The sequence below is a fragment of the Rhipicephalus microplus genome, chromosome 1 (genome assembly GCF_043290135.1).
Source record: "Rhipicephalus microplus isolate Deutch F79 chromosome 1, USDA_Rmic, whole genome shotgun sequence".
NCBI classification, from domain to species: domain Eukaryota; kingdom Metazoa; phylum Arthropoda; class Arachnida; order Ixodida; family Ixodidae; genus Rhipicephalus; species Rhipicephalus microplus.
Genome location: NC_134700.1, coordinates 180751051 through 180763708, shown reverse-complemented (window position 1 = coordinate 180763708; position 12658 = coordinate 180751051). Strand labels below are relative to the sequence as shown.

The 12658-nt window shown below is 49.3% G+C and overlaps 1 protein-coding gene across 1 annotated transcript in view; it reads left to right on the top strand.

The window, feature by feature from the left end:
* The window catches only part of LOC119178786 (proline-, glutamic acid- and leucine-rich protein 1), a 77060-nt gene that overhangs the window by 38901 nt on the left and 25501 nt on the right, over positions 1-12658 (top strand). The window contains exons 12-13 of the mRNA XM_075888404.1: positions 8247-8388; positions 9276-9384. Of these exons, the coding sequence (XP_075744519.1) occupies positions 8247-8388; positions 9276-9384 (251 nt within the window). The remainder of the gene's footprint in view (positions 1-8246; positions 8389-9275; positions 9385-12658) is intronic.

Here is a 12658-nt window from a genome sequence, read left to right as displayed (position 1 = left end):
CACGGCCTCAGCGCTCACGCAATGGCGAGAGAGAGCGAACGACGCATGTTAACTGTGGAAACGCTCCCTCACCAGTGAGACAATGGGCTGCACAAACGTTTACTGGCTACCTTGTATTTATAGGCACTGGATCTTGATCTGCATTGTAGTGTTGGTGGGAGATTTCCCTTGTGCATAGTGGAACAATAAGTATTCGCATCATGCACATTAACTAAAAGCAGACTGCATCCTTTGCCCCCTTTTTAGTTTTATTGCTCGTGTGATGGGCAGTCTCTGTGCAGCAGCTGTATCAACCGTCTCCGTGGCTGATAAATGACAGCCTGTGATAAGCCAGGTGCGGAGCTTTTCTGCTATAGTAGAATCTCGATGATACGATCACGGTTGATGGGAAATTTGGGATTATACAAATTTTAAAGTTCCTTTGGATGGGCTACATTGTACAAAATACGCCGTCATTCAGTGTTATACGAACGGGTTCCCCAGCCACTGCAGATGATGTGAACGCGCGATTGATTGCTGCACGCGAACGGTGCAACGCGGCTTGTCTGTGGAAGGCCAGCGATGGGATAGCTGCACCGAACTGCGCCAGGGCGGGAAGCCTGCTACATCCTGCTACATTTCTTTCTTACTGCACAAAAACTGCGTCTAATTACAAAATACTATCCAAAAAACGGGTGCAGCGCATCGCCGGCGACAACGCGCGGTTAGGGGTGGCCTGTGACCTTCCAATGTTGTTTATGGGGAGGGGAGGACAGTTATCTCCAGACTGGTGTAAATTACCGTGACGCCCGAAAATGCACCTTGGATGTTGTCCGAAGCTCCAAGCTAATCGTGTTTGGGAGGTGGGCAGAAGACAGCAGCGCGAAATCGCTGAAAGCTAGAAGGGCAGTGAACTAGTGAACCAGTTTAAAACTTTTTTGTAACTCATTGTCAAAGGTTAACTCAGACTCAGCACAAATATTAAGGGAGGACGTGGCTTTCGCATCGAAAAATGGCAAAAAAATATATTTTTTGAAAATAAAGTTTTCAGTTTCTGGAGCCCTTTTTCTATCTGATTCCAAAATATCTACCCTGAAAACCACGCAGAAGTGTTTCAGAAAATTCATTTCGCCCTCCTACGTAGCGAAAATATTATTGGAAATCACGAAAAAACAGCGATTTTCAAGAAATTATAGCTTCGCGATAGTGCAGCCGGGAGCCGGCTTTTTGGACTCATCGGAGAGTATTTTCCTGTATTCAAATTTCCTGCCTCAGCGGGCTCCTTCCTTTTAAAACAAGCGCACAAAAAGCAAATGTTTGAAGGTCGTTTCGTGGCTCCTGATTGGCTATGGTCGCCTTGTTGTCCCAGCTCGCCTCGCCATTGGCCCCATGCTCGCTCCGAGAAATCGTCTGCTGTTTGTGGGTCGCGAGGACTTGGCTGTCAAAAATCGCTTCTTCGTGACGTGTTCACCGCTTGACGATCACTTAGGATATAATTAAGCTTTAGTTAGGAACTGTAAGCGGATGCTCGATCAGATTATTACGAGCACGTGCGGTCTACAAGTTTGGTGCATTACCAAGTAGTCTTTAAGCCTAACTCCGCTGGCGGCGAGACAAACTTTTCGGGCGAGAACGACGCGCTAGCAGTTGTGGAAACGTGCTTCTTCGCAAGCAAAAAAGCACATCACTCGCTAACTCCTCGGAACCGCGGACGGACATTTTACACATCGGCAGCAGACCCCACAGCCAAGCTAGTCGACCTCCCCCCTCCACTACAATGATTGCTCAAAACAGTGGCTAGCAGCTTCCCTCCTCGGCACACAAAAATGCGATACCAAGCGCAGTGCGCGCTGATTTTTTCGTCATCGTAGCTACACATTTCGTGCGTCGCCGAACGCCGCCGCCAAGTGTATCACGCGCCGTCTGCTCTGTCCACGCGGCAGTGCTGTCAATAAGCTTTTGTGATGCAATTTAGACATGCTTGGAGCCGTGCTTTGTACCGCCACGAGCGTCTATGATTGTTCTGAGACAATGAAAGCCTCGTAGATTAGCGTTTCCGCGACCCCTAAAAACTGAAGCTCTTCCGACGACCACCGTGCTCACACCACGTATTGGACCGTGACTCGAGCACATCTGTAGTGCCAGTCCTTGCTTGGTGAAGGAAAAACACAACTTTTTGCAGCCCTTGACAAGATGTGAGGCATGAAGACAACCATCTAGAAAATAGTTCTTCTGCAATGAAAAAATAAAACAGTGCTGCTAGTCTTCACTAAAAAAAAGTCCTAGTGATTTATTTGTGATTCAATAATGACTGCTCTCTTACATTATTTTGGCGGCCAGAATGCAGCACCAATTCGTAGTTGCTTGCATCCTGTATTGAAAAATGCACTGGAAGGTTTAAAATTAGGTTGGGTTAATATTGTATGATGTCATACAAACATCTCCAAACAACGGTTATTGCACAGAACTTCATTCAAGAGCGTTCCTCCTTAGTTCACTGCTTTGCTTCACACGGTCTGTGTCCCACTTGGCAGTGAGCCTTAACCAGCTCAAAAATGCATTTTTGGTTGCTCCTAAAGCTGTTTGTCCCGCTCTAAGACTTATTTTTGTCGGCTTCAAATTCTTTTCCTGCTCCAAAATGCACTTTTTGCTGCTCCAAAAATCTGATCCAAAACAGATCAAGTCAGTCATATTACTGGAAGGCCCATTCAACACCGTGCCTCGAAGAGAGTGAACGCAGGAAAACTCATGGGCATTTCCCCCGCTTCACCACCTAAGTGGCCGGAAAACCATGCCCTGAGGCTGACGCAAAAAGTCCGCCCAAGACCAATTTTTATGCCACGGTATAGCATACTGCCTGTTTGCTTCGGCTTGGGCTACACTGACTGCACTAGGTCTCAAGCCTTGTGGTGTCAACAACGAGCCGCAAATTCAACATGGTGGCAAAGTCTGTGGGAATCGAGGCTAGCCCGCCGCATTGCGCGAGCATTGCCGCCTCTTTCTGCGTTCTAATGTCCCCACATGACTCCCCTCCTCCGTGGTCTGCCATGCTCGGACAGTAAGAAGTGGCGTTCGACCCCTCTCAACCGATAGCGGATGTCAACTGTGGCGTCGTGCACAGAGTCTCTCGGGATGTTCTGCCCGCGTGTCGGGAGTGAGGGAGAACCTCTCCGGGACGACATGGGGTAAGCATGCATTTCTTTTCCGTCAGTCGGCTCCCATTGTTTGAAGCTCGTACGGACTTTGCCAACAGCGCCTTGTGCCCGTGGCAAACGCTTACCTTTTGTTGCCCCCCCTTCCGAACACTAGGCTGAAGAGTGGTGCAGCGTCCTAGTGCGTGGTCTGGCTGCACCGACCCGTATCTCTCCAAAGCCAACGCGAGCACCTTTGCCCTTGCTCAACCAACAGGGCCATTTGTCGCGGTGTCATCGTGAATCACTTTTACCACGGAGACGTGCTCGCGGCACCCTGTGTAGTACTTCTCGCCCGTGGCATGGGTAAGCCCATTTGCTTTTCAGCTGCGCTTTATTACAAGGGGTTCTGTACTGCGTTTTGGTGTTGCCACAGACAATAAGGTGTTGCGACCTTGAGCAGTACTGTGTTCTCGCCAAGGTTAATGCGTGCCCTACAACGGTTAATGCGTTGCATACGGCTCACTAAGACCAGACCCATGCTAGTGGTTGCACTCCTTCGGGATACGTGTACACTACAAGGCGTCGGCGGTGGCTCACGTCGGCGCAATCGCAAACAACTCGTGCAGTACGAGAAAGCTTACGGCCTTGACAAGGACACATTATCGAGAGTTCGGTTATGATTACGATCCCTGCAAACACCGGAAGTAGAAGAAGGTACAGCAGCAGCGAGTCTGCCTGCCCCAACGTGTCGCACTCGCTTTTGTACTCCCAGCTGAATACATCGCCGCCACTTCTGGTGCGTCTGCTCATGTCGTTTCTGCTGGTGTATCTCCCGAAACAGCATTCGTATCATTGTAAACCGATTCTTTTGAGTGCTTTGCATGCATAACTAGAACTCGGTACAAATTTTAATGCTCAGGAAACTGTCCAAAATGGAATGAATTCCCAAGCGGCGAAGGCGGCGGCGGTAGGCAGAACGACTGTGAACAATTTGCTGTGGGTGTGGACGTGGTTTCACGGCCGCTCTGGCGTTTTCGCTTGAATTCTCCCGTGTGACTGATTCTTTCCAAGTCGACATCGCAACGCGTTTTTCCGGCCGCTTAAGCAGCGAAGCGAGTGAATTTCCAATTAGCATTGCCACTTTCTCTCCCTTTAATAATAAGTGTGAATGTGCTTTAAGTGCCAGCAGCATGAGTGAGGAAAGTGTGGCTGTTTGACGCAGTGAAGGCAGGAGAGTTCAAAAGAAGATCATGGGCTTATTAGAAAGGTGTAGGTGACCCCAATAAACTTCCTGTTCATCTTCATGATCAGCTTGTAGTGTACACGCATCTCAAAGGAGTACGCGTCCACTTATGGGGTCTACGGTCTTAGCGTGCCGTAGGGCACGTGTGAACCGTCGCCGTGGCGAGAACACGGGGCTGCTCAATGTCGCAACATTTTATTGTCGGTGGCAACACCAAAACGCAGTACAGAACAGAGCCCGTTGCAAAAAAGCGCGGCGGGAAAGCAAGTTGACTTATCCATGCCACAGGGATGCCGCGAGCACGTCTCCGTGGGCAAAAGTGATTCACGGTGACACCTAGACAAAGGGCCCGATTGCTCGAGTGAGGGAAAAGGCACCTCGCATTGGCTTCGAAGAGATACGGGTCGGCGCAGTTTGACCACGCACAAAGACATCGCATTGCTCTTCGGCCTAGCGTTCGGAAGGGGGGCGACAAAAGATAAGCGTTCGCCGCGGGTGCAAGGCACTGTTGGCAAAGTCCGAACGAGCTTCAAACAATGGGAACCGATAAACGGGAAAGAAACAGTGCTTACCCCATGTGAACCCGGGGGGGTTCTTTCTCCCGAGAGATTTTGCGCACGGTGCCACAGTCGACATCCGTTACCGGGTGAGAGGGGTGAAACGTCACTCCCCTCTCCCAGCACAGCAGACCGCAGAGGAGAGGAGAGTCATGTCGGGGAATGAGAACACAGAAAGAGGCAGCAAAGCCCGCGCAAAGGCGGCAGGCTAGCCTCGATTCCCACAAGCTTTAACTAGTTTTTGGTTCGTACGAATTCGGGATGATACGAATATTTTGCGAGCTCCCTTCGAATTTGTATCATTCATATTCTACTGTATGTGCATTTTTTTCCAAGTACAATTTGTGATTCAGGACCAACTCACTCTTCTAGTGTTCAATTGGGTTCAATCGTTACAACAAATGCTTGCGCACTAATTTGAAAAATCAGACAAGTCATTCCCACTTTCACATGTGTGCTGTCACAGTTTTGCATTACATGTTAGTGCAGCCACTGTATGCTTTGGATGCAATAAAGCTGGAATTTTTTTTAATGTGCTTCGAGTTTTGTCTCGACTCACTCGGGGAGCAGTTTTGTGACTCCACCTTCGTTTGCTGCCCCACTTTGGTGGGTTAACCAATTTAACATAGAGCCCAGAACTTTCCTTGGAAGCTGTGAGATTGTTTACTTTTGAGGCATAGGAACCCCTGCAGAATAAAATTCGTGATATAAAGGAAGCTTCCTGTTGTGAGCATGGTTTCGTTAATTGAGCATTTCATGTGTTCTGTTGTAATACATCACAGTGGCACTCAATCGGGATTGTTGGTTATTTATGATCACAATAAAATAACAGTGCAAAAAATGATGCACAAACACCGAGATACCTGGACAGTCTCCATATTGTTACGTGAAGGAGACTGACTCAGAGGGGTAGTCACCGATGTATTTACAGACGGTTAGGCGAGCAGCGCCAGCCACACAGATTAGCTCGTGCCAGTCTATCTGCTTCGTCTTCTTCAGCTCCATGCCCTGGCACGTAGCATGACCCCCGGCGGCGGAGGCACCGTCCCGGTGCTTTAAAGGTTGTTATCTGACGCATTATTGTAGGGCTTGATCCGCGAGACGTGTACGATATCACTGGGTCGCATAGTAGATGATGATGGGCAGATGGGGCTGATCTCGTAGGTGACAGGTGTTACTTGACGCAATATACGATAGGGTCCCGTGTAATGAGACAGAAGTTTTTCGGATAGGCCCAGCCGACGATGAGGGGACCAGAGTAAAACGAGGGTACCGGGAGCGAAATGTACGTCTCTATGTTCCGCATCGTACCGACGGCATTGGTTGGTTTGCGACGCCATCAGCCGAGCGCGAGCGAGCTGACGGGCATGATCGGCTCGCGCAATCGCGTCGCGGGCATACTCGCTGGTGGACGAGGTGTGAGCTGAGATGACTGTGTCCAGTGGTAAAGTCGGCTCTCTTCCGTACAATAAGTAGAACGGCGAAAAGCCCGCTGTGTCGTGACGGGATGAATTATACGCGAAAGTTGCGTAGGGTAAGGCAAGGTCCCAGTCTTGGTGGTCGGGCGACACGTACATAGCGAGCATATTTGTTAAAGTGCGGTTAAATCGTTCCGTAAGGCCGTTTGTTTGAGGGTGGTAAGCGGTTGTCAGTGTGTGTTGCGTCGAACAAGAACGCAGAATGTCGGCGATGACTTGGGATAAAAATGTACGGCCACGGTCTGTGAGAAGCTGTCTCGGCGCACCGTGAATCAATATAACGTCCCGTAACAAGAAGTCAGCGACGTCGGTTGCACAGCTGGTCGGTAGAGCTCGCGTAATAGCGTAGCGTGTAGCGTAGTCTGTGATAACGGCTATCCATTTGTTTCCCAATGTTGATGTGGGAAAAGGACCAAGCAGGTCTAACCCAACACGGTAAAATGGTTCCGCGGGTATGTCAATTGGTTGAAGATGGCCAGCGGGTAGCAGCGATGGTGTCTTACGACGTTGGCATAGGTCACATGTGGCGACGTATCGGCGTACCGAACGAGCAAGGCCTGGCCAGAAAAAACGGCGCCGGACGCGCTCGTACGTGCGGGATACGCCAAGGTGTCCAGCCGTGGGAGCGTCGTGAAGTTCGGTGAGAACACAGCGGCGCAAATGCTTAGGCACAACAATGAGAAGGTCGGGCCCGTCTAGTCGGAAATTGCGACGGTATAGCACACCCTTTTGAATGACAAAGTAGCGGACGGAAGCATCATTTGTGGAGGATTCCATATGGCTGATGATGTCAAGCAGCTCTGGATCACGCTTCTGTTCTTCCCCAATATTAAGGAAGTCGGACACTGACAAGATAGAGTTCTCCGTGGGCTCGTCAGTGTCCTCAGGATCGTCGACAGGGTACCGGGAGAGGCAATCGGCATCACGGTGTAGGTGGCCAGATTTGTAGACCACCGAATAGGAAAACTCTTGCAGGCGCAAAGCCCAGCGACCAAGGCGGCCTGATGGATCTTTCAGAGAGTTCAGCCAGCAGAGTGCGTGGTGGTCGGTAACTACCGAAAATGGGCGTCCGTATAGATAAGGTCGAAATTTCGCTACCGCCCATACAAGAGCCAAGCACTCACGCTCTGTTATCGAATAGTTACGTTCAGGGGCGGATAGGAGGCGGCTGGCATATGCAATAACGCAATCATGGCCATGTTGTTTCTGAGCCAGCACTGCACCAATGCCATGCCCACTTGCATGCCTTGAAGCTGTCCCAGCTTGTTATGTCATGCTCGTGGTTATCAAACCAAACACGAGGTGTTCCGTCGAGATAAAAGATGACGTTTGCCAGCATAAGAGTGGGATCCCACCTGTAAGTGGCGCTGACGCGTTCGTAGAGGCGTAGCCACTGGTCGACGTCGGAACCCTCGCTGCCCGAGAACACGCCGGGGTCTTTGAGCGCGGGAAGCGTCACGAATGTTGTTGCGGGCGCTGGGTTGACAGGTCGGGCAGAAGGGGGAGCGACCGGAGAGGATGTAGCCGAGTCTTGGGTGGTCATGTTGTAAGCCGCGAGTGAGCGTCCGCTTCGGAGTTCCGTGGCGAGGACGGGGATCGCACAACTCCACCAAATATGTTACGTGAAGGAGACTGACTCAGAGGGGTAGTCACCGATGTATTTACAGACGGTTAGGCGAGCAGCGCCAGCCACACAGATTAGCTCGTGCCAGTCTATCTGCTTCGTCTTCTTCAGCTCCATGCCCTGGCACGTAGCAATATTTTGGTCTATCGTTTTTGTGCCGTTATTTTACGAGCTGTAGTACATCTCCTCTGTTGGCTTGGTCTCTGACCACCCATCTTATGTGCTTTGCAGTCGGCTGCGACAGGCATGCTATGCTGCACTGTCCTTGTGGCTGCAGACCATCCGATCTCGGTTGGGCCTCAGCTCAATTGTCGAGAGACTGGTCCCACACTTGCTGCAGGACATTGAGCCTGTTGGAGCCACCACAGTCCAGGTGAACACTAGCCTTTAATTTTTTTATAGCAGGCTATCTTCTAAACTTCTCATTATGAAGTACAGCTACCTCATATTGCCGTAAAGCTAGTTTCAGATGGTGTATTCTTGCTTTAAATCATAGCCCTGGCAACGAATTGGTTTTTAACTGCTCAGTTCATCTGATTTTTTTGTGCTTTGTGGTGTGGAACGTTTCTGTAGAATTGCTTATGCTGCACGAAGAGAGAAATCTTCAACTAACATCATTGTTGCCTGCTTACCTATTTTACACGTGCTGTAATGGACTGAAATAAATAAATAAATAAATAATCAAATAAATAAAAGTTGCACAAAAAGTTTTCAAGCTTAAGGTACTGAAACAAAATTAATAAGCTCGTTTAAAATAATGATTTGGTGTTGATTACTCATGGACAGCCTGTATGTAATGTGGTGATGAAGATTGGTTCAACCTATATGACAGTCACAAAGTGTGCTTTGGATCGTGATCAAGCATGATGGGAACTCAATTTTACACCCACCATCGCCTTTCTGCTGCAGCTTTTGAAATAAAAAAAAATGTGGAATAAAAAAGAAAAAGAAAATGGAGTTCGATCATGTTTGAAAGCACCCAGCATAACTGAGGTTTTTTAGCTATCTTGGCTTGGGCTTTGAGATAGTGATGGCCTACGATGGCCTAGTGTCCTCTACCTCTATTTCATCTTTCTGCCATATTTTCGTTTTAAAACTTGCTATTATTTGTGACGATGTTACCTGCTCCACTCTTATCGTTAGCAACTCAGGGAAGACGTCACGAATAGTTCTCACCACGGCTTTTCTTTTTTCACGATGCCTTCATTGTTCCTGTACGTATGTGAATTTTGCTAAGTGTCTGTTTCATTGCACATGCAGCTGGCATCTTCAAGGAATGGCAGCACAATGCCTCATAAGGACCGAATTAAAGTGGAGGACAGCTTTAATCTGGAGTCCTGTGCACAATTGTGTGAGAATGCATTGAAAGGTAATTACCATTGCTCTTTGCTTTGGCCGCTGATGTGCCTTTTAAACCTTTCTTATCACTTCGCCAGTGTGGCGCTGTCTCCCTTACAGAGAGACGAGTACTCTTTTTTCTTGCGAGCAGGCAAACGGGTATCTTGCAGTGCCGAGTGGTGGTGGGTGAAAATGGAGAGCTAGGGAAAGGGCATTGTGTTCCCTCAAGGTTTCTCCTTCATTTCCATGGCTAGTCCGTGATCGTGCCACTGTTAAGGGATGAAAATGGGCGTACTCACTCCTCGCAACGTACCATCAAGGGCTCCCTTGAAACAGCAGTTGCGCAGCGCTCCCTGGTTTTAGTGCCACCATTCTTGGTCCTTACATTAAGGTTGCTACTCAACAACTGAGAACAATGAAATTTTCTTAGACTGAAGTGCAAATGTTGGCTGAGGAAGGGGTTCTGCACGTGAAGCACTTTATGGTGAAATACAATTGAACCCTTCACAGCTCGGCAGCTTGACGTGGCTTGGCTTGTCCTACATTGTAGGCGCACCTCGTTGCTACTAGATGTATAATCTTTGCCACTTCTGGTCTTGACAAGGTGCTGGCAATCTACATCAGTTAAGCATTGCTCTTCTGGCCTGTCTTGGTTTGCAAAATTAGCACATGGTATTTTTAAGGTATAGAACAGCACGCCACAAGGAGTTGTCTTTTTGCATTGTCTATGGTGCAAGTGGTGGCATTGTGAAGCTGTTTGTATAGCCAAGTATTTCTGGTGGTTGGTAGTTTAAATTCAGGTTTCGTATTGTTCGCTAGGAGTGTTAGAAATGTTGCTTTTGATAGCAATGCTATGTTCATTCCCAGTCAAAACTCTCCTAGTGTTAACTCTGTGGGAATCTGCTCATTGTCATCACATTGTCATCATCAGTATACAGTTGCTGGTGGCCAGACTAACTATTTTGTTCAAAAGAAGTCAACCGCTTGCTTTTGGGAACTGCGTGCACTGCGCACTACTGCGAACTTTCGTTGAAATGTTTGCAGTGCAGTCCTTAATCCGCAGAACTTTTTTTATCATCATGCCTTGTGGGTAGAGGTGGGCAAATGTTTGTACGTTTAAAGGCCCGTAAACCACCCAGAGGTCAAAATTCAGTTGCGGTGTGGAAATCGTGCATGAGTGTATGACGAATACTGAGCCATGCGAATTTTTTGAAACGGTGTAGTAATAGCGGAGTTAGACACGTTTCATTATCGAAACCGCGACGATCACTTCATTCGGTCTCTCCTGCGGTCCCCTCTGCTGGTATCCTCTCCCAAGTCGCCTTGCCCTCTCGCCGAGCGCCCCTCCCAGTCTCGCGTGGCATACCGTATAAACCGGAATATAAGAGATATTTTCAATAAAATAATGAGCTAAAGTCGCCCCTCGTCTTATATAGCGGTGTCTAGCCGAAAGTGCGCCGCTGTCTGGCAACATGTGGCTTGCATGTGCTTGAGAAGCCGGACGCGGCCATATCTGCATCCAAATCCAATCGCTGGCTGTTTTTTTTCTCCGTTTGTTTTCTTTGTGTTCGTAATTTGCTTCCGATCTGTTCGCTACGCTTGACATTGCGATGCATTTCTAGTGGTCCTTTTTTTCGTTCACTGAATATGAGTAGCGGTGTGAGGAGGCAGTACTCAGCTGCGTTTAAAACTAGATGTTGTTGAGTTTGCAGAAGCGAACGGGAATATGGCTGCTCAGCGCCGCTTTGGTGTATCAGAAAAAATGTGCACTGTTGGAGGGCGCAGAAAGGGAAGCTGCAGATGTGCAATCCTTGAAAAATGTCGTTTCGTGGACAAAGTGCCGTTCATCCGCAGCTGGAAGATAAGCTAGCGGACTTGGTGCGGGAAGTTCGTGTGCACTCGCTGGCAGTGTCCGTGGATACCATCCGCAAGAAAGCCGTGGAACTCGCTCGAGACGCTGGGCTCACGAGAGAAGATTTTCGTGCACAAAACTCTTGGGTGCGTCGATTTATGCGACGCAAAGGATTTTTTCTCCTGCGGCGCACATCCATCTGTCAAAAGTTTCCGGAGGAGTTCGAGGACAAGCTCATAAACTTTCAGCGCTTCGTGAACCGGCTTTGGGAGCAGAACGACTACATGATGGGGCAGAGTGGCAACGCCAATGAGACCCCTGTGTGGTTTGACATGCCTTCGTCGACCACGATCACGCAGCGCAGCGCCAAGTATGTGAAGCTGTAGTCCACTGGCAACGAGCACTCGCGCTTCACCGTCATGCTGGCATGCACGGCAGATGGTAGAAAGCTTCTGCACTTCATCATTTTCAAACACAAGACAATGCCGAAAGAAGTGTTCGTGTCAACAAAAAGGGATACATGAACGAGGTCATGATGCTCGAATAGATAAGAGGGGTGTGAAACCGTCAGCCAGGTGCACTGCTGCGTCTTCTCAGCATGCTGGTGTTGGAGGCGTTTTGTGGCCACTTAACCGACGCAATGAAACGCGCACTCGGCGACGGGAAAACGGACCTTGCCGTGATACCAGGTAGTGCGACGCCCACCCTCCAGCCGCTTGACGTTGTGCTAAACAAGCCGTTCAAGAAATGAGTGCGGCTGGAATACCAAGAGTGGATGCCCGGCGACAACCCCAAGACACCGACGGGCTGCCTACAGAGGCCTCCGCTTGCGACTGTTTGTGGCTGGGTGCTTTCCGCCTGACGTTCCTTGCCGGATTTCATGGTGGAAAATGCTTTCAAGAAATGTTGCATCAGCAACTCGCTGGATGGCACTGAAGACTACGCACTGTGGGAGGCGGCCAGCGACAAACTCTCGTCTTCAGAAGAAGACAGTGTTGCCTCGTCGGACGAATAGGAGCAGTTGCGATGGTGGTTGAGGGGAGCTCCGACGATTGGGGTGCGGTGCGCCCAATTCACAAATAAATGTGGTTGGCAGTTTTGGGTTATTTTTCTTTTTTTTCTTTTTTGGTAACCTGAACTTGGGAGGTCGACCTATATTCCCACTCGACCTATAGTCCGGTTTATACGGTACGTCATCACTGACGCGCTGCTTGAAACATCGTCTACATCAGGTTGCCGCGACTCCGACCGTCGACTCCGTCAGTTGCGTTGTAGCTGCGTGCTTGTTGGCAAACCGTAGGTGCCATAGTCGTGCCGGTATGGACCCTGCGTTGCGCGCATGCCTTCAAAGGATCGCCAACGCAACGAACCCGTATGGGGACATGCGTGCAGTGGGCAACATAACGAACAAGAACAAGCAGCACGGATAGCTACTTGCAGACTGACCGAAAGC